The sequence below is a fragment of the Passer domesticus genome, chromosome 5 (assembly GCF_036417665.1).
Source record: "Passer domesticus isolate bPasDom1 chromosome 5, bPasDom1.hap1, whole genome shotgun sequence".
NCBI lineage: Eukaryota > Metazoa > Chordata > Aves > Passeriformes > Passeridae > Passer > Passer domesticus.
In genome coordinates this window covers 71,284,366-71,307,247 of record NC_087478.1, presented here as the reverse complement: position 1 = coordinate 71,307,247, position 22,882 = coordinate 71,284,366, and the positions used below count along the sequence as shown (strand labels likewise).

The 22,882-nt window shown below is 39.1% G+C and overlaps 1 protein-coding gene across 1 annotated transcript in view; it reads left to right on the top strand.

Annotated features, from left to right (window-relative positions):
- The window catches only part of BICD1 (BICD cargo adaptor 1), a 167,233-nt gene that overhangs the window by 138,687 nt on the left and 5,664 nt on the right, over nucleotides 1–22,882 (top strand). Inside the window, 3 exon segments of the mRNA XM_064420947.1 lie at nucleotides 1,795–2,112; nucleotides 3,086–3,276; nucleotides 22,763–22,881. Of these exon segments, the coding sequence (XP_064277017.1) occupies nucleotides 1,795–2,112; nucleotides 3,086–3,276; nucleotides 22,763–22,881 (628 nt within the window).

The window sequence follows — 22,882 nt, the reverse complement described above, 5'->3', positions numbered from 1 at the left end:
TGGCACATTAATGGAAGGCAATTCTTTCCTCTAGTGGCAGTGTGCCACAGGTGTTGCATCTAAAAATTTTCAATAGGAAACATATTTGGAAACAAATGAGATCTCCTGGACTAAGAGGAAAGCAGGAGAGAGTAAAGGACAAGGACTGAAGACCCATCTGGTTACAAGAATGAGGCTTTAAAACTCTGATAACACAGACATTAAAGTAAATTAATTTCAAATAGGAATTACTATAATATTCAGAACACTGATTTCATGTCTCTGTCAAGGAAACTGACTCAAGCAACAACATACATCTCACAGCTTGGAGTAGAAATAGGTGTGCAAGTTGGCTTTGCACCAACTGGCATTTCATAAATTCCTCTTTTCCTCGAGGCTTGGGTAGCAACAATCATGCTTATTAAGGTCCTGTGGAAAAAAGATAATACTGAAACTGTAGATGAAGCTGTATCTGACACGGTAATTTTGCTTGCAGTGCCTGAATTGTTCAAAAGGGAAGTGCAATATATATATAAGTATTTGTGTGTGAAGAATAACTAACTACGCATTTTCAAGTATACTTTGTTTCTGTTTCCCAAGGGGAAGATTAAAATTTCAGAGAAATGACTTTCATCCCTCAGTTTGCAATAATTCAAGGGTTTATTGCATCACACATTTTGATAAGGAAGACTAAAATTATTTTCTATGCTTGCTTTCTGTAAGTGATACGGATAAAATTACATCCTCATCCATTACACAATTGCAATTACACAGAAAAGTTACTTATATTCACCCAGATCTTGTGGGAAGGAGATATGGTGAAAACTGCATAATTCAACATGAAAAATCCTTGGGTGTTTCCACAAGTGTCTGATGGTCAGGCAGTACTGCTGTCTGTGAAGCATCTCATTGCTGGGATACATTTATTTTTATTGCTCTTGGTTCTTACTGATTAGATGGTCTATTGCTGTCAAACTGAAGCTATTTCACTTCAAAAAGTGCTTTAAGACAATTTTGCAATGCCTTGCTTTTCTTGTTAACTTTGGGAAGTTTTGCTAAAAGCAGAAATAAATTGAACTTGGTCTTAAATAAAAAAAATCATAAGAAAGGTGGTTTTAGTTCTCAGAGATCTAAAGCAAATTAAAAGATAATTTTTCATGTGGGTAAAAAAGGCTAAGGATTAAAAAGGAGTAGCGATGAACACACCTCCAAGAAATTCAACAGTAAATGTGAAATATCTTCCAGGTGTGGGGTTTCCTAATAGTATCCTTTCAATCAATGGTAACTAATGGTAATCATGGTAATAAGTGGTTAACAAGGGTAAATAACGTAAGGTTTCTCATTTCACAAAATCTGATGTACAAGTGTTCAAACTACTTGCAGTCTTCTTTTGTAATACTTTCTTGAAGTGGATATTACTGCCTGTGGAAAATAATATTTTCTAATTGGTAGCATTATTATCCATAGTTACTTACTGGTAGAAGCAGCACCCAAAATTGTTATTTGTGGTCTGAAGTGGAAATAATCCCATACTCCCCTCCAACTGCTTTTTATCTGCATCAGAAACATGTTACATTGTCATAGACTGTGTTAGTATAGGCACAGGTTATCTTGCTGAATGGGAAGTGCTGACATTCAGATCCAAGTCCAAATTGATTCAGAGTGGGAACAGAAGAATTCAGGCTGCCTGCTGCCAGGATTAGGAGCAGAAAAGCTGGGATCTGAGTCTGTCTCTATAACAGAAGCCCAGGAACGTGCCCACTGGTGGAGTCGGTTCTTGGGCCGTTTCCCAGATTTCTGCCCTTTTCTCTGCAGGTGTGATGAGTATGTCACACAGCTGGATGAGATGCAGAGGCAGCTGGCGGCTGCGGAGGATGAGAAGAAGACCCTGAACTCTCTGCTGCGCATGGCTATCCAGCAAAAACTTGCCCTGACCCAGCGACTGGAGGATTTAGAGTTCGACCACGAGCAATCGCGACGCAGCAAAGGCAAGCTGGGAAAGAGCAAGATCGGCAGCCCTAAAGTAAGTGAGGAGGCATCAGCCACCGTGCCAAGCATAGACACTTTCCTCCTGCATAGTCAGGGCCCACAGCAACCAAACTTACTGGTCAGCAGTGGCACTCAGAGGAAAAGGTATGCATGCAGTGATCTTTACAGTACAGTGCAGTAGCCAGACTTGCATTAAAGTCGTTCACTGAATTATAAACATAATGATTCCTTTTTTTACTTTTATTTTTTTTCTTTCTGTCCTTTGGCTGGGGAGAAGGAGGTGGGGAGGATATGAGTATGAAATTCAAAGCCTGGCAACATGTGGTTCTGATCCACCTACTCACTGTTATTTCCTCCTTCTGAATGCAGTGTTTTGAACTATATTCTGTCAGTGTCTCGGTGCATCTTGTATGTCTTTAATATTAAGTGTGAATGTATTTTCTTTAACAAGTTTTCTTTAAGTTTTCCCTATGGTTTTCCATAATGAGCATCTAAAATAAAAGAAGGCTTGTGCTCTATGAGCATTTTAGTGCTTAACATGAAAGAAGCTGCATTTCTCTGTTAAGCTCTGGTGCTCACTTGTTCTTTATCAGTGTGAAAAGAGTATGGATGTGTTCACTCGGATCAATTTTTCTACATGGGAGCAAGAAACCTTTTGAAGGGGATGGCTGCCATTCATAACCTAATGCAAATATTTTGCTGTTCAAGCAGTGAGCTCATGTCTTGTGCCTGCCCCTGCCAAAACTCTTTAGGTGTGGGCATCTCCATAGTTTTGAAGATGAAGAGGACTCTGTTAGAGAAGTCCTAGATAATCATCCCCTTTTCTTGTGTGCTCTAATCACAATGCAAAACCAAGAGAACAATCAGGGAACCTTGTACAAGGTGACTTGAGGATGCTGAGATACAACTCAACCTCATCTCCTCCTTCCCTAAGGTGAAGGAGGGATTTCCAATGCAGGCTAGGTGTCCTGCTCTGGAAATGACATGGGGTGTCAACGATAGTTGATTTTTACCTGTAAAGCAAGTTAAGATTATATTGTCATTCGTAAGGCTTTGAAAGGTAATTAAAGTAAAACTCTTTTGTTTCCATATGTATTTTTCTTGGATCTCCTGCAAGACTATTCTCACCTTCCCTTTGTGATCAGAGCCATCCCAGGACTTCAGGGACCTACCTCCAGAAATTATTAAGAGCCCCCCCTCATCCCGCCTCCACAGAATCATATCTTCTGAGGGGCCCCCCTTCCATGAGTGAATTCATCCATGGGCACCGTCTCAGCAAGGAAAAAAGGTTAACCGTGGCCATACCAGGTAAACATTTTTTCCTTGGGTGCATGTGGTGCTGAGTGGTTAGCAGAGCAGGGGACCCTCCCAGCACTGCAGATGCAATTTAATTTGGGCACCTTCTTGAAAAGCAAAATGTCTCCTCCTGTGTCACGGGTGGCAGGAGATGACATTCTGCCGGCAGCGGCCCAAACTGGTTTCAGATGCAGTGGGGAAAGTCCTGCTGTGGTATATGTGGGTGCATCCCACTGGCATCCACAGAGGCTGCACCCCTGTGCCTGGGTGGAGCTTAGCCTGGCGGTGGCATTGGTAGTCCCCCTGGAAGACACAAATCCCACAGGATAGAGGAGTCAGATGTCTGAGGACCAGCGAGGGAGCGGCTGGAAGTGTACAGGAGCCTCCACAGCAGCCCTCTTCTCACCCTGGAGCATTCAGTCAGGTTTTTCCAAAGGGTGGTGTTCAACTCACAGAAGGTTTATTTTATACAAATTGAGTCACGAAGTTAATCTGTGCTGGAAGGTTTTGCTCTTAATTTCCTGCCAAAATGTAGCATTGGCTTCAAATGAGGCGTAGAAAGAAAATGCAAACTGGGATGACATTTTAAAGGTATGATAGCTTTCTTCTCCTGAGAAAACAGCTAATAATTTCTTATCTTCTGCACCTGAGCAGGACCTTTAGCCTTTAACTGGGCACAGTCTTGTCTGGTGGTAATTTTGTTAATACTTTGTTTTGAAATATGTTACACACAAAAAGCATAAGTAGAAAATATGAAAACTAAAACCCATAAAAGTAGTTTCTGCTCAAGTAAATGTTTATTCTGGGAAGCTGAGCAGTACCTTGTAGTAGGTTATATTTCACACCTAGTGCCATCAGTGTCAGAGCTGCCTTTCAGTAGTGCCGTGCAAGTAACACCCACTCAGAGGACAAGTGTAAAACTGCAGAGAGTCTAAACAAGACTTTTTTCTGGAGTGTGTTGCAGTAAATAAATCAAAGAGCTGTCTCCTGATGAGAAAAATGTGGGAGTGGGGGGAAGGAAGCATCTGATATCTTATGGAACATCACAGATGTGTGGACCGCAGATTGAGAAATGCTGACACAGTCTTCTTGTCCAGTAACAGAGACCAAAGGATGAAGCAGCCTGAATGGTAGAATTGTTCAGAAAATTGTTTGTCTGGAGTCTTACCTGTCACTTTAGGTACATCTCTACATATTTAAAGTGTAAGGGTCTTGAGACAAGGTCAGTGATTTATGTTACAGTTGTCCTTGTGAATCTGCAACAATCTCAGCTTTCTGAATGCATTTGTCGGAATTTTATGCCATCACATGGCTTTAGTCTCAGCCCGTGAAACTGACAGGTCCAAACCCGAGATTTTTCTGAGCATTCAGATTCCGGTGTTGGCAGAACCAGGTTAGTACCAAGTTCAGGATTAAGCAGGGAATTATTCATCATTGTTTTTACCAGTTTCTGGAAGATTTCTTACTGTTGTTAACAGATGAAAGGAATGATGCACCAAGGATTTTTTCACCATCTGTCTAATTATCTGTGTCCTGAAAGTAAGGAACAGTGAAGAATGTTATTCTGCCGCTTTTACTGAGAATGTTTAAAAGCCTTGTCTCACAAAGAGCTTCTGTTCTCAGATGATTTTTGCAGTCAAGCAAGGCAGCAAAAACTGTAGCAACCCACACCTGCTTTTTCATCAGTGAGGGTGCAAAAAAGTAGCATCCAAACTCAAACACTCTGGAGCGAAGTGTAGCTTGGCTTGAGGCTGAGTCCCCAGGAGCAGAGTAAGAATGAATCAAACCTACATTAAACAGAAACACGTTTTGGTTTTGTTCTTTTAAATTTGTGAATTATTTCCTTCACGAGAATTTTTCACCCATGTGATGTGAGAGCTTCCCTGTCCTTTCATGAGCTCCCAGGGATGTGGGGACTGGGAGGCTTTAACTGCCAATGTGTTTGGTTGGAGATGGAGACCAAGAGCCAGAATAGCTGAAGTTGGTGGCAGGACAAACAGGACAGGTTCCTCTGCCCCATGAGCCCCGTGTTTCTCTTGCTCCTTCTCTGGACTTGGTGCTTGGCACAAAAGGCTGCCTTTACTTTGTCTGCTGCTGGAGAGGGAAAGCTGGGCTGCTTTTGGCAGCCTTCTTCAGAGGAAGACCAGCTGAATTGAAGACCTCTGAAGCGAGGAGAGATTGTCATGTTCTGCTCTATTTCCACTTGAATGCCTTTGGCTTTAGGTCGGCATACAGGTACCTCTGCCACAAAGCTGTGACAGCACGACTTGATCTGGGCTTTCTAATGGAACTAATAGCTCTTAACTGCCCACAGGGGCTAAAAATACCACTCGGCGCTTTTCCAGAGTATCATGTTCCCTTTCTCCTAGGTAATGGCATGCATTTAACTTTGTTGTTTGTTTCTTCTTTGTTTTTTTTCTGCTGACATGTATTTTTACTCTTTCAAGTCTTTATTCTTCTGATAACAGCCAGTATGTGCCCAGCACAATTCCGGCCCATCTTTGGATGTGTTTGTATTTGTTTTCCTAACTACATGAAAAAGCCAGGGCATATAGAAAGCCTAGTGCTAGGTTTGGCAGTGTGTAACACTGAAAAATGACCTTCCCTTTGCAGTTGTGTTCAAACTCCTTGAATATGAAGTCACTAGGTGACTCTTAATATACCACAGTCCCAAATATGAAGTATGGTTCTCTCAGCCTCTTCAAGGAAAGAACAAGAGTAAAAAGGTCTCCTGTAGTATCTGCCTCGACAGCACTCTTTTCTCTGTCATGTACTTTAGCATGGTAGTTCCAAAAGTTGAATATAAAGTTCTGCTATTTTGGCTTAAAATTAAATCAAGATCCTTATGTAGAAGATGTACCTGAAGTAAAAGGTTTCCCAACAGGTTATAAGAAGGACAGTTACCAATGGCTGCAGTTTTCACTCAGGGTCAACAACAAACCACCTGAGAATCTCCTTTGTTGGAGCACTCTCCAAACAAAATGTGGTGGATGCTTCTTTCCCCTATTGTTCATGCTTAGTATTTAAAATCCCACACAGGAAAACACTGTAAAAAGTAAAGTATGTCATATTTTGAAGGAATACAGATAATGAGATCATAATGAGCAAACCTTCCTTTTAGAGAAATCTGTATGATTGTTTCTATTTTATTTTATCACAATAGGAAAAGGAATGTAGCAGCCTTAAATGTAACACATTTCCCTCAAATTCCAAGCCCAGCTGAGGTCAGACATTTGTTTCACCCAAGCCAGGATAGACACATGGATTTCAAAAGAACTGTGCTAGTTTGCTATGGTCAAAATTTTGTATTTTTGTAGTGTTTAGATTAATTGGTTTTCATTGTTACAAACCATTTCATAAAGTGATACTTCTGAAAATGTCTAAAAAAACCCCATAAAAGAACAAATCTGCAAAATTAGGTGGTTTTGTAGGGTCACTCATTTCTGGAAGAACATTCAACCTGAAAGCACACTTGTTTTTCAACTCTCTTTCAAGAGTGATTTACAGTCTGGCATTTAATTCCCACAAGAAGAGACTGATGTGGAAGATAAAGACAGCACAAAGAATGCCACATAATAATATAGCAACTGTTCAGGCACTGAGCTCACCACCTACCATACATAATTAAGAGTACATAATAGTTACTCTTACTGAAAAAATAATCCAAGATTAATTTCTGACGTAGCTCTGTACTTACAGCAAATCAAATATGGATCACAATATGATACAGATAACTAGCACTTGTTTGTTGGTTTGCATTCTTACCATAAAATTTACCTTTATTTGTAAAAACTCTGTCCCAAAGGCACTTCCTCGAGTGTCACCAAGAACTAACTTACAGCATTTGTAGGTGGAGAGTATTTTTTAAAGCTAACAAGGAAAATGAAAATAAAAAATTTCAATGACCCAAATGTTGAGGTCCTAGGAAGTCTTATAATGAAATCTTTAAGCTGGAGCTCAAGGGAGGTTGCTTAAGAGTTGTCTTTGCAACTTACCTTTACACTGAGAGTGGTTTAAAATGTGAAGAATAGGTAAGAAACTTGGGAATACATTGGTCTGTTTGATGTAGCACAAACACAATTTAACACAACAAGGAGCAGAGGGTCTTTCTGAGTAGGGTGGTACTTAGTGTTGTAGGGAATTAAGGACTTTTGATTGGCCATGTGGGGTGTTGAGTAACCCCTCTTGGCTCAAGGGATGAGGAATACACTCTCAAGCTATTTTAAAATATTTGTTCTTTCTGGATTTTGAGCTTTTTTGAAAGCGCAGTGTTTTAGCTGTGACTTTCCAATATATTCTATAAAAGATTATTCTTTGTGTAATCAGAAGCTCATGTTCCTTCTGTATTTTCCTTTAAATAACCTTAAAGTGGAGCTTGGCATGTGGGGCAAGATTGTTGGTTTTGCCCCTCCTTCTTGCTTAATCTTGTTTAAGTAGTGTGAAGGTGTGGGAAATCCTCTTCAAAAGGTGTGTTGTGAGTAGAAGCTCCCTTTCCCTCCCTCTTTGTATGCAGGGGTTGGGAAAATGAGCAGAGATTTTCAGGCTGACACCTCTCTGCACAGAGGACGCTGTCTGGAGAGGTGTGCCTGTGTAAAGGTCAGGGAAATACATTTTTGATAGCAGGTTTGTGTCCACTTTCCTTGTGTGGTGAAAAGGGCTTATGTTCAAGGTCTTTAGCTGTGCACATTTTTTGTTTGTTTAGGAATATTTTACCAGTTTCAGCTTTGCTTTTAAGTTGAAGTATCAGTGAAAGTGCCTTACAGATTTCTAAGCCTTGCTGCTGTAGGCATTACTCCAGTATCTCAACTTTGCTTTTTTATGCATGTCTCAATTTTGAAACAGCAGGACTGTCAGAAATCTGAACACAGAAAGCACAGCTTCTTTTATCAATGGTTGTGGAGGAAGTCCTTTGAGGAACACTGTCAGCTCAGAAATTAATTTTTCCAGGGGGGTGCTTTGTAGATCTTTATGATTGCTGGGGTCACACAGTGAGGAGTTTTAAATATTTCGTACTTCTCTTTTGGGAATGAATTTTATAGGTTGATGAAGAGGAAAATCAACATGGTTAGGATCTAGATACTCCTTTCTGTGCTGATTTTAAGTCAGATAATTTTATACTAAGCTCTTAACAATGTGGATTTTTCTGTACATTAAGTGAAAGTTTATCTTGAAAAGCAGGACAGGTGGTTAACCAAGCCCCCACTATTATATAAGCTATGCAGCCATATAATATTTAACTAGTCAGGCTGGTCTATTCTGAATTGTTCTCAGGAAAGTTTGATTTCCTTCATCCAAGCAATCAAAGCATGGAAGTTCTTCAGAACCATTATTAAAAAAACAAAAAAACAAAACAAACCTCCCCCCCTCCCCGCCCCCAGCTATATTCTGGTAACACAAATTTAGTTTGAGTACAAATTGTCCTTTGCTTCATTAGAGATCCATGGATGATTCTTCTAAGAAAGTTTTTTATATTTTTATCCACTGGGAATGTACTTGTGTTCGTGATGATCCTGCACCTGCAAGATTTCTCTGAGCTTGTGCAATCAGACAGACCACTGGCTGTTGTGAGACTCCACCAATATTGGTTTCATCTGTCTCTGCTCTTCATGAAAAATGGATTTAATATGTTTTTAGTAGGATTTTTAAAAAGTCACATGAAAGGGTTTTTTTTTAAACCTGAATATGATGCTCTTCACAAAAGGGATAACTCAATCATTATTTACTTATTATCTGTGTTCTCCTTTTTTGTTCTGCATTGTCCTGTTTCCTGTGGGTTCTGTGAACATGCCATATTTGTGTCTGTGTGTGTTCATTGTTTGATGAATGGTGTCAGTGCATATATACAGATCCATGTATATATCTTCCTGCTCTCAGGGCCATGTCCTGCATCTGATATGCTCATTTAGCTCAGCTTAATGAGCACTGCATATTTATGCCACTTCAAGCATGGTGTGTTGTCCCTGTGGAGACCATTTTGAATTTGAGGAACAGTGTCCTTGCCAAGGACATTGGTTTGCTGTAACTGATGAAGAATTCAGCTGGCTAAATGTACTTTTACCTCTTGGTGCCACTGTGAACAGGACCTTTTCACTCTGTGCTTTTCCTCTCTTGCATTTAGCTTTCCAGTTGCCACTGATGAGACCAAACTCATACATTTCATGCTGATCAATATAATTTAGCTACTTCAATATGATTTAGCTATTAAGGCATGAATTCACTGCAGTTCTACAAGTCTAGTTTATTTTTTATTTATGTTTTTTCATTTTATAAAGAAAGTAATCTGAAATAAAATGTTTTTCATAGAAGACCTGATTTGTTTAATAAGACATTTAATAATAATTTAAAAAAAGACTGCAGTGAAATCTATGCCTTACTGCTGTATATTTTCATTAAAAGGTTATTGACATTTCTGTCTCTACCTAAGCTATGACATCATTGCTGGATGGAATGGTTTACATTAGCATCATTTGTTGAAGTGAAGTCTCCAGTGAAGTCCTATGTAGACTTCTGTTTTGTTGTTTTGGTTTTTTTGGTTTTTTTATTTAGTTAAACAGGTATACAGATGACACATCAAATCTTTAAGGCATTTTACCAGATATTTGTTGCTTTCTATGAAAATTTTAGGCTTTGGAATCCAGTCCAAATCCAATCCAATCAATTAACTAAAACAGAGTTGAAATATCCTTACAATGTTGGTGACAGAAGTCATCCATCTTTATTTTCTTTTATTACAAGGTTTGAAGTAGTTTCATGACTTGCTGAATTTTGCCATCAAATACACAGGAATATTCAACATTGTGCTCTTTGCCTCATAAATTAGGCAAAAGAGATATCAGTCTCTGTTTAAATTAGACATGCTGACATTTTAGCTCTCTAATAGAGCAGTTCCTTGGGATGTTGTGGTGTTTGGAGGAAGCTCACAGAAATTCTTTAAACAATACTAGTGTCCTTGGTTGTAAGTATCTCCCTGTCTGCATTTTTTAGGGGTATAAGAATCTTATAATTGTAACTTATGTTGTTTCTTCCAAAGCCTACTAAAGTTACTGTTCCCACTGACTTCAAACTTTGGATCAGGCTCGTCTTTATCCATATAATAGTGCAAGTATTTTTGTTCTGGATGATTTTGTGACCTGAAATGTATCCTTATGTTTCCATGGTAAAAAACAAGATTGAATTGTGATGATTTATATAATATTAAGACCTTTCTTTTCCTCTTTTGAAATGCTTAAAAAATGTGTGTGTCTTTTAGTAAGTGTTTCATGAATCATCAGACCTTTCTAAATGTGCTTTTTATGAACTGTATATGAAAGAAAGGAACTGAAGATATATTTTTCAGCTTATGCCATTTCCATTTCTGCTGTTTTACTAACCCATTATTTAGGTTCTCAGTAGATTTAATGAGGAATTATTTAAAGCATTCACAGAAACCATTTGAGAAATAACATAAGCACGTCGTGATATAGAAAGTATGAAAAAGGCTACAGAGCTGACAAGAAAGCTCTTAATGTTCTGAGCCTGTAACTGGAGAAAAATGCATTTCACTAATTTTGTTAACAATGAGATATTATTTCTTTTTTAAAAGCTATTCTTAATATGAGCTACAGGAAAAGGCAAGGCTGGGATATGGCTTTATCTCTATACATTGAGCTAGCAGGCACATTACCACTGAAACAAGTGAACTGATGGGGGAACAGCTCTCTAGATTTTGGATAATTTAGGTCTAAAAAGAAAATATGGGTGAAGTCATGCAGAATAAGGAAATTAGGGGTAAAAGCACTCCATATAGCATAGCTGCTCTATAGATGAAAGAACTCACTAGAACATAGCCAAGAAAACTGATGTGTTCTGGAAAGCCCCTGAATCAGTGACCTGCTAAACCAGGACTGTCTGTGCTGTGTGCCAGGCAGGGCGTGAAGTGTTTAGTGATGCTCCATGAGTCTGCCTGTGGAAATCATCAAGACAGACAGCATTTCCCTAAATGCCAGAAGAAAATAGCAGTTAAACTCCCTACCTGCTCTTACTCTTGAGAAGCATTTAACAGCAAGCCCTCTGTTAAGTTAACTCTGCCTGACCTTGTCCTAAAGTCCAGAGGAGGAGGAGGAGCAGAAGGAGGACCCGTGTCAGGAGCTTGTGATTGTAGAAACAGGGGAACCTTCCTGAGCCTGCTTTTCAAGAAAAAGAAGAGGGGCATAGGGAGATGATAGGAGATGAGGATTTTAGATGCATCCTACTGCTGGTCTACTACTATACATTAGGGCAATGTATAGATACTGGTAGTTAATGGGAGTTCAGCAGCATGCTCACATCTCCTATTCTTCAAATAGTTTTTAAGAAGACTAAGAAATAAGTAGTGGAAGAATTAATTGTTGTTGTAACTTCTCCAATTAGAAGTAATCTAAGCTATTAAGTTTCCTGAATAGCAAGCTTAAAATGTGGGTTACCTGTGTACTTGCACTCTCAACATGGGAATTTCATAGTAGATTATCTTTACCATGAGGAAAGCTGAAAAAGAACTCGGTTGACACATTTCTCTATCTCCAAGCAGTGATCCATTATTCAGTTTAATGGAACTGAGATAGACTTGAGATGGTGGAAAATCACAGATAATGTGGGTGCTGGAAAGTGTGCAGGAGCTAAGTAGCACCTGGTGAAGCTGATTTGGCTGCCAGTGTGCGGCTGTGCCAGGATGGGGCTGCCCCTCATGGAGTGGTAGAATGGCTCTGCACAAGGGCCAGACCTCCTGCACTTCTTTTGCTCACGGGGCAAGCTGAGTTAATCCTGCTCTGAGCAAGCTGGAGGTAGTTAGGCCAGCCAGGCTCCAGATGGAACCCAGTGGCTGCTCCACCAGAGCCCTTTCCTTCCAGGGCAGCCTGCAGAAACGTGGAGCAGTTTTCAGCTGACAGATTGATCTGCTGGGGCTGTGTGTGGGGCAGAGGTAACTGTGTTATTTACAGACTCAAACTGACCCTGGAAGCAGAAGGGAGAGACTCTTCTAATCTTTGACCTGTGCCATTGTTTGTGGCTTTTTCTGAAGGTAAGTCACAGCTGTCCTCTTACCAGCTGTTCTTTGTGATAACTATTGCCTCTTAAAGTTCCTCTTGGCCTTGAGGAAGGTCAAAGTTTTCTTGGCATTCATTTGAAAAAATGAAGATAAATTATAAATGAAAACAACTGTCAAATAATTCTATAAACTTATGTCCTTGTCACTTCTGTACATAAACAGTTTGAGGACTTTTCTCATCCTGTCAGATTGCAGCTTGAAAGCAACTCTACAAATCTCAGCAAGGAGGGCAAGCATCTTAGTACCCTCTGCTCCATTCTTCTTGACATCTCACATTTGTCTTTTGGTTTGGAAATTTTCCTTGTTTCTCACCTCTGAGCAGAGAGGATTGATTTATTGTCTTTGTAGGTCTTGCTCTGTGATGTGACACATTTTTACATCTGCACAACTGGAAGGCTACTGATCAGTTCTTTGCCCAATACTTTAAACTCATGCTATTACCCCTTCATTCTTTCCCATTAAATTGACATTTCAGGGATGAAAACAATTCATGACCATATTAATGGAGACAGCTTCTCTTTGCAAGTAGATTTTTCAATAACAGCTTCATGTTATCAAATTCCTCAGACTTGGTGAAGTAAGTTCAATTGACATTGGGTAGCTTAACACAAAGTCAGCCTGAAAACTTCTACCTAGGAAAGAAGGAGATTCTGTTGGCCTGAAGTGGTTCAGTGCGATGGTAGGAAAGGTTTAACAGACTGAAAAAGCCTCAGTCTAACATTTGGTCATAAACATTTATTGACAGATTTTCATTTACCAAGAACAGATTTTTCCCTGTGTTTTCATATCGGAAATGCACAATATGTAACAGTACCTGTTGATTGGTGTGCTGTTTGGCTCTCAATTTTACCCTTTCAGATAAAAGAGGAAAAAAAAATTCATTGATTAACTGAACATAGTGCAGTTAAAAGTCTTTTATGCTTATGATGGGATTCTGAGTAGTCTAGCTGTTTGAGAGCACTGCGTAGAGATTAGGAATTTACTGAGAGTCAAAATGTGCTGAAATGTTCATTGCAGTGTGCTGGGTCCTGAGCAGGTGGGACTGGAAATGCCTGCATGTAGATTTTTCACTGAGGACATTGCTGATGTCAACAGAAGGCAAGCCCATCTCAGACACAAATAACCCAATAAAGCAGACCTGTGTTGGCTAGAGTCACCCAGGTCACAGACTGGAGGGCAGAGCACATCTTGTGACACCAGGGAAACATGTTGTTTTTGTGGCTGAGCCAAAGGGAAACACAGGAAAATACTCTCTTTTTGGTGAGATTTGCTCTCAGCAGATAATTTATAGCAGCACACTCAGTGCTCATGTGAGCAGATGTAGTTTCTCTGAGCCTGGTTGTTTTTTAAATGCTCTTACATCAGGAGCTGATTAGCCTGATTAGGACTAGGCATTAGGTTCCAAAGGAAAACCAGCAGTGGCTAATCTGTGAGAGAGGAAATCTCTGAGCCCTTTACACCATCATTGTGCAAGTGGCTAAAATATCAGGAACTGAAAAATTGAATCAGGACTGACACATTTGCAACAGAGCCAGTGGTAGGTGTTGTTGGATAGCGTCACAAGACTCTGCAGGCACAAATCCTGCTGAATTCAGTGAAAACTGGCACGTGAATTTCTGTGTACAGTAGCTCTTCTTTGCCATCTCTGGTTGAAATGAGCACTAAAATGAATTTCTTTGTTATAGGTTCATGGAATTGTAAAAGGACTTGACATCAGCTCATCCCCTGCCCCAAAGTGGTTTATTTCCTAATAGCAAGTGAAGATGATGGAGAAATAAGATAGCCTGTATTTAATAACTTTATTGATTATTTTCTTGGTGGTAGTGTCAGAATACACAGCAAAAAGTGTAATCTGTGTCTGTACCCCAAGTACCTTCTACATAAATGACAGACTGTCCTTTCACTCTGTAGCTTGACTGACAGGCCCTAATATTTGAAAAGTACAAGCAACAGGGTTCTTTCAATGTGATTTTAAAATTTATTTTTACTTTTTTTGAGTAAAAATGAACATGTCTTTCTTATCTTGTCTTTATGGCATGTGACATTAGAATTAGTAAAAACTTTTTTGAGACTTTTAACCTTCATGAGAGTATTTCAGAAAGAAACAAATATTTACTTAATACAGGCAGGAGTTTCTTAGTAGAAAAGTAATTTTATGATTGTTATGACATTAGAGAAGGGTGTTATAAATCCTCCAAAATACTTAAAAGGATTAAATATAGAAGGAATAAAGTTAGCTCTCGCACAGCTAGTTGGACATAAGTAGATAAGAAGCTCCTTTGAATTTGAAATGTGTCTATGTAAGCCATATGCATTCTGCTTAGCTCTTTCCTAGCATAATCCTCAGAAACTTCACTCCTGCAGGATGTGGGAGGACGATTCAGTCATCTTAAGACATGTGGATCACTAGATCTGGTCCTGATGTGAACGTGAGCCAGATTGCAAGAGCTTTGCTGACACCAGCTAGAATAGTGTTTCACAGAAAGTCAAGGGAGTATGCTCACTGAAATAGTTATTACCCAGCTTGCATAATCCTCCCAGATCCTGGCTCACTATTCAAGCATTCTGCCAAATGTAGCAGATCAAGATGCATCATAAAATATTTGCACCATGTTTGAGGTATTAGAAGAGGATCATAAATCAGGCATTTGTGTTGTTCTGGAAAAGCTTGTCAGAACAATTTCTTCTGTATTAGTGAAACCTTTCTGCACCTTTTCATCACACAGCATTCTATTCTGTATTTCTTTCCTCACTGATGACCTTGTATACCCTATCAGGCATGACTTTACTTTGGACTTCTACAAACTATTTTGTATAGAATAAAGCATTAATTGATTTTTTTTGCCGTAATATTCTGTCTGCAGTTAGCCTGATCTGTCTGTTCTTCAGACACCTCTTATTTTAGTTGAGCTTTGTGCTGAAATGACAGGCCCTTCTATTCATGACTCATTCAAATACATTGCCAACTCCTGCACTCCTCTGCTAAAAGGTGCAGTAAGTACTATAGTGATAATCCTGGTAAATGAGAGTGGCAGATTATTCTTTCTTACTCCATTTCTGCTTCCGTACACCATAGTGCCAGCACAAACTCTGCACTTATTTTTCTAGAAAATAGGTCCAAACCCTCCTCTCTTAGCTGAAGCAGGAAGAAACCAGTGATTTGGGTACACTTGCCTCTTACCCACTGGAGGTCAGCACAGATCTTCACAGGAACTAGGGAGAGGCCCTGTGGGCTGGTATGGAGGGGAAATGTTGTAACAGTGGATATGATGCTCAGTGTGCTATGAAGATGTGTTGCTCTGCAGTACCTGATGCCATCTCAACACTCTTGACAGCAAATTACTTCCATGTTCTTCCACTGATTGAGGCGAAGGATAGAAGGGGGTTTTGAAACACATCTACATTGTAAAGAGAAATGAATATTGGCATTGAGCTTTTTTAGCAAACACTTGAAAAAAAAAAAAAAAAAGAAATTCTTTCCAAGTGTGTGAAGTTCCCTTGTCTTGTTTTTAAGGTTTAGGGGAAAATAACCCCATTCCATCAAACAGATTGAGAATCAGGTTGAAGCAGTCAGGAAAGATGATAAGTCTGCAAGTCCTACTGGAGACAAAAAATAATCTTCAGTAATTTTTTGTAGGGTCAGAGTTTCACCCACAGATTCTAATGTTTGAAAAGATCCTGATGTCTCTGTTGTGTGACAATCTGAATCACACAGACAGTGGAATGAAAGGCCAGAATGCTGTGGGGAAAAAGAGCAAATCTTGAGATCTGGAAATCTCAGTAAACACTACTGACTTAGAAAGAAGGGTTGCCTTGTTCAACTACATCCATGAAGCCCCACAAGTATTATCCAGTCTAAAGCTGTCTTCATATTTTGAATGTCACAGGAAAACATAGCAATGAAGGATTATTTGGCTTTACTGTTATTTAATAAATTAAGAACCATAATACAGCTTTGCTGGTGATTAATGTGGAAACTTCTTTGACAGTGAATTGGCAAAATAAGTGAGACAAAACAGTGAAACTGACTATATCAAGCTCTCCCTTTTTCCTACAAAAAAAAACCAATCTCACAAGCATTGTTGAGAAATTGAAAAGACTTTCTTACAGCTTTCTTTTATGTTGTAATGAAATTACATAATTGTTTTTATATGGATATGAGTTTTTTTGATACATTTTGTGTAGCTTTATTGACACTTTTCATATTAGATGTGAGCAAAACAATATGACGAGCAGAAGAATGAGAAGTACAAGGTTTAAACCCAGATCCTGAATACAGCCCATTACTGCCGTCTGTTTAAACAAAAATTTGTCAGTGCTAAGGGAAAACAAACAAAAATGTTTCCAGTGCTTCTTCTGAAAAGCACAAAAAGGCAGCAGCCAATGTCACTGCTATCAGAAAAAAGGTGTTTCTGTCAGATAAGGCACCAAGAGCACATTCCTCACTAAATCTCTCCCTGAGATGCCTAGCCTGTGTAGTGCTGTTACTAACCCCTTGCTCTGTAATCTCTCTGTATATATGTCTAATTTATCAGTTTCTTGTAGATTGTCAGCAGCCTGCTGCCTCCATACCGCCACACGGCTCACAACTAGCCAGGGGGCCAGATTGCCAGACTGTCAGGTAAACTCCACTAACTCTCCTCTCTTTGCACACAGCTGCATGCATGCCTGCCACCCCCTCCTCCTCCTCCTCCTCAGACAAAAGCTCTTCACTTTTTCTCTAACAGCAAACCTTTAACAGCTTGAGGAACAGTGGTAATTTCTGCAGTGACAGTACCAACATGAGTCACAGCATTCATGCACTTGCTTCCCTGTAAAAATATGGAAAAAATGCCAAGCTGGATCTTGCAGCCCTCATTTGATATTTTGATGCAGTTTCTCTATGATACCAAAGTAGTAATGAATTTCTTTTGTTGCTAGAAAGATTTACTTAAATGGGGGACTTTTAATTTCAAGGGTAGGTGCAGGCTTCTCTTTTGTAAGGTGGTATTTTAAAGGCATTTTTGACATTTTAGCAGACACTTATAAGTTCTGCCTGACTTGGAAACTCAGATCTAAAGCAATCAGTTTTTAATCTTGTTTTTAAAAGTAAACTCCTGGTGTCCTTGCTCACAGGTGGTGCAAAGGCCACATCATGCTTCTGGGATGGCTGGGTTAATCAAGGCACAGCCCCAAACCTAAGCAAAGCAAAAAGACATTACAATAATTTTATCTGTTCATGGTACATTCTTTGCTTCATGGTACATTCTTTGCTAATATTCACTTATGTCTATGCTCTCATTGGAAATAATTTACATTGTTTTTAGGCCTTTGCCTCAGCTGCAGCGACCAAGTTTGTGCCTCTCTTTTACTGCTTATAAAGTGGAAGTACTATTATCTTCTTTACTATGTAAGAGCAATATGAACTTTTTACAGAGAAGTCAGGGTAAACTCATTATAACTAGAAAGTATAATTTACTGATTTGCAGTTTGGAGTTCTACAGCTCACTGAAAAAAATTACAAGTTACATTTAAAATCCTTAATATGCCAATAAAGTAATGCTGCTGCATTTTAGATGTTAGAGCAATTTGAGATTAGCAATAGGTGCTTTGGAACCAGAAGGTTAACATGAACAAGTCTTGTTTTAACCCTATTTAATTTAATTAAAGGCTATTCTGTTCTTTCCAGAGCTACTCTCCTAGTGATGAATATGCTCAAATAACCATCACTCTCTAGATGTGAACCAACAATTGCTTCTGTAATTTTAAAATATCTTCTCAGAAATCTGCAAACATTACCTTGTTCTGATAATTTAAAACATGGTTAATATTTTAAAAACTTCAGTCATCCTACAAAGAGCACACACCTTACACACTTAGCTGAAAAATTGACTTTCAGGTGGCTATTGTTTTTTACCACTAGATTTGTACTCATCTGGTGAAGTCAAAACAAAACTGATTTTGATATATTCACACTGCTGCCTTGCTTGCCTCAGCCACATTACCTGCCCAGCTCTGTGAAGCAGTGAAGCATAACGATAGATTTAATGCAAGTCAGCATGATGACATAAATTGTTGAGTTGTTTAAATAAAGTAATTGGAATCTGGAATAAAATTCGAGGGCATTTAAGGACCAATTAGACTTAGTGAGGTTTGGATTTTCTAAATGCAGCAGAGAAGAAAGCCAGGAGCTTGTCCCACCATTCCTTGTCCTCTGACTGTCCCTGAAGTCACCCATTTTAAGAGAGAGCTGTGCTTGGTTTTTAAAGTCTCCAACACAATTCTCGCAGTAATGTGACCTCTCAGTGGCATTTCACCCAGGACTAAACAAGAGCTGGTTAAGGCTTGTGCTTCACACAAATGAAGATTTTCCACATCCTGCAATGTCTAATTGTGTTCAAACCAGTTAATACACCTGACCATAGCACAGGTAGATTCACAGAGAGCTTTCCCTCATTCATTAGCTATACTATGGTTTTTAAGTGGTACTTCTATAACTTTAGCATCTTTAGTAATTGTGATTCCAGCTCACAGGCTTTGGTAAATCTCTGTAGATAAGCAGCACAGTTTCAAGCCAAATGAGACTCCAGGGCAGATGTAGTCAATTCATTTTAGCTTTAGACTGGTCTTTTTGCTTGAGTCTGCATGTTTCAACTTGATTGGAGGATCTGTGTGAACTTTCCTTAAGAGATTTTTTTAAACTGAAGTGATGCACCAGTGCACAAAAGTCTCACTCTGCCTTCCATGCATCACCTCAGTTTCTAGGTCTAGGGATGTGGGGCAAGCAACTGAATCCAGGCCTGCCCTGACAATTACTGGATGCTGTTCCCCCTTCCCAGCACCTGTCTGATGGACTATATTGGACAAGACTGAAATATTGCCATTATCAATATTTAAAAAAGCATGTCCATGTTTGGATTGTGTTCAGGTTTCTGTTGAATGCACTGAAAACCTCATTTTCATTATCAAGAGGCCAAAACTCTAGGCCCAAATTATCTATTAATTAAAAAAAAAAAAAACAAACCACAACTCCCCCATACCTCAAATTAAATTAATATTGCCTTTTAATATGAAATAATACTTTTATTTTTATAAAGTAGGAAATAAATTTTAAAAAGGGTAAAATATACAACTTAACACATGCAAAATTTCTGCATTCTGAAAATATCATTGGTCTGTTTATATTTTCCTTTGCTGATTTGTTACAGTTACAATCAATGCCAGACAATGATGCATGTGAATGACATCTCTAAGCCACAACAGAGTACTTGCAAACACTGAAGGGCTTTGCACACCATTTCCCAGTTAATTTCAGAAAGATGTGATTAGTATTTTGAGTGCCAGGAAAAAAAATAAAAGAGCTGCATAAAGCCTGACAATAATACTAACACAAAAAAATTGCACAGACTTTATTCATCAGTTCAATGAATACATGCCCAAATTATATCAGCATTTAAGGAGATGTTCACAAAAAGTCTGTGTTCAGACAGTTCACAAAAAAAGTTCACAAAAAGATGTTCACAAAAAGTCTTTTAAATGTTTTTAAAACTACACATATCCCATTGGGTGAATGTAACAGTGTTCTTCCTTATTCTCTGTTTATAGTAAAAAACTCAAGTTCTTCCATGTCTCTGTCTTGCTGTGTGTTATTAATCTGCCCTGCCATCCTCTGCTGTCTATGACTGCCAATGTGTCTGACAACTCAGCTCCAGGACCTGCTGCCACCAGCACCTCTACTGCCATAAAAAGCACATTGAATGCCACGTGTCACTTGCTGACTCTGATGTATTTTTAGTTCATGCACTGCTACAACAATCTGCATTAATGAACTGGATGAATTGTGTTTCTGAAGAGAGGAGGTATAACAGCAGAGTTTTAGAAAAAGATTTGAATCTGTTGGAGCTGCAGGTGATGTGGTTATATATGCTATTATAAAGGTGCCTGATAGCCTTGACATTTTTTTTCTCTTCCTAGTGCCCTTAATATTTATTATTGGTTGAAAAGGAAATAGCGAGACAAATTTTTCTATTTCTTCTGTGCACAAAGTATGCTTGTATTTTAAAGTAAGAAGCAATGCAGAATTACCAGGAAAAGAAAATTAACATAACTCCAAGCACAGTGCTTAGAATTGCTAATCTGAGCATAGCCTGGGATAGTCTGTAGTACAGCTTTTACAGTCATGGCTGGCTTTGTACTGAAGGTCATGCCATAGAGTTGTTACGGTTGTTTATATTTGTGTAGAGGAGAATCTTATGTGTCCCAAGGAGGTTTTTTCAGGCCACTGATGGCATACTTAACTAGTTGCAACTACAGCCATTTCCTCACCAGTCCTCTTCCTTGGAGCATGAGCATCTTTTGTTGCTTATTTTTAAAGTTAGGAAGGAAGCCCCAAAAGACAAACACATCTCTGCTAACGAGCAAGGAATGTGTGCGTTGGGTTTCTGTTCCTCTCTGGCAATTATATGTTTAAAAAGAAACAAGGCAGCAAGGGAGAAGAGTAAGCCAGTCTTTGTAGGGTTGTGTAATCACCTCCTTGTTTGTCTTCCCCAAATGGCATGTTTAGATTCTAATTCAGTTTTCTGTCTCTGGAGGAATTAAGGCTAGTGCTTCTCCTAAGCCTATCTTGAAAACTTAGGAGGTACTGAAGCCAGGAGCTGGCTCTTGATGAGTGGATAAGTTTGAGAGTAAATACAAATCTTTTGGTCAATCTGCAGTCACTCCTGACACAGTCATTGGTGTGGAGCAGGTAAAGATCTCAATAAGATCTCTCTGTGGATGCTGTATCTGCATCTGCATTTGGCAGAATATAACAGAAGGAAAGGATGGACACAGCCATGGAAAGAATTACTTCTTCTGAGGGGTCATAGTCCATAACACTGCACACTTTGGGACTGAACTGTTAGACAGCTGAGCATAAAACAAAGCTTGTGGGATCCTGAGCTTCTATAACCTCCTCTCACCACCCATTTTGCAATCAGGAAACTCATCTTAAGGAGCATTGATGAGAAACAGGATCTAACTTAAAACATACAATTCTGTGATCTTCAAATAAACCCAGAGGTCCAAGGACTGTAGTTCCTGTGGAATACCTGTGGTCAAAGCCTCCCAGATTGTCTGATTTGAAAATGTGGACATTGCCATCAAGTTACTTAATGGTGGTGGTGCACACTTCTTTCTTTCTTCAGTCAAACACAATGTCATCTCTTTGTTTCCTTAAGTAAATGCTGTGTGTGGAAACTAAAGACATTTTCAGTATCACTGGCATTTTCAGTAGCATTTTTCCAAACACCTCTGGCATTTCAAATTGATTAATTTCCAGCAATAGGCTAATTGTATTCCTTCAGCCAGAACTCCAATAGTCTGTGCTGCAGAGATAATATGTAAAAGCACGGTTTCTAAAGAAGGAAAACAGAAAAGGCAAATTCTCTTGAAGACAGAGACATAAACGATGGTGCTTTATCATACATCACAGTGTTGAGCTTGGAATAACTTCAACACTGTAGAACATTTGAAGCATTAGAGGAAAAAACTCTTCCCAGACACATTAAAGAACTGGGAGTTTTGGTATGTTTTTTTTTTTCTTTCCCTTGTCTTTATAAACAAAATTTTCCTGCATTTTGTTTTGGTATCTTGTTTTTCTACAGCTCTGCACCAAGAAGTGGGGTGTGGCTGTTTTAGCTGCCCCTTTTCTTTGTTGCTACTCCAGCCCCTGTAAGCTGGTTCAGACCTGTCTGCACTATGTGCCAGTGAGTGCTGTAAATGCACTCTAGACAGGTGAATTAACAGGTGAATGCTGTTATCAGACAAATTGTGCATGAAAAACAGTCAAATGACAGAAATATATGACAGAATGAAAAGGATTCGAACAGCACAAAACCCCAAAGAAAACAAAACATAAGAAATCCCCACACTTTGGGAGTGTAAATTCCATAATATGTAATGGTTAAGGGGCCTGATGAAGAAGGCTACACTGTATTTGTACAAATGAACTAGTAAATAGGTCAAATTCAGTAAGACATCACATTTTCAAAGAGCTATGAAACCTGATTTCCAGCCTGGCACTGTCCTTCGTTTCAAAAAGTGAATCAGCTGCATATAGAAAATCTTTAATACCCATGTAGAGATGACACCTGCATCTTGTCCTTCAAATTTGCTCTCCCATTTCACAGATGCATTTTTTTCTCCACACAGTCTTTGTCATCCCAGCATGCAAACAGCAATTGTGCACAGGAATTGTGAAGTGGGATATCTGGTCCACCTCACAAATGCATCCAGGTCTCACTGACTCGCTGTGCACTGAGAGTTTTCTGTATGTATACTGTGTGTCTGAAGATATGGATTTAGAGATGAGGCTTCACCCCCTTTTAAAGTTCATTTCCAGCCCTGTACTATTTACATGCTTGTAAAAAGTTTGCCTTGTATTTTAAGCACTTTTTCTCTTTTCTTTTTAATTTTCAGTCCTAATGCTCTTCCAGAAGAGCAGCCACATTCCAGCTCTCAGTGTGCCCCTCTCAACTGTCTCTCTAAGCCTCCTCCTTACCCCTAATCTTCATAAGCAACGTAAGAGAAAATGCAAAC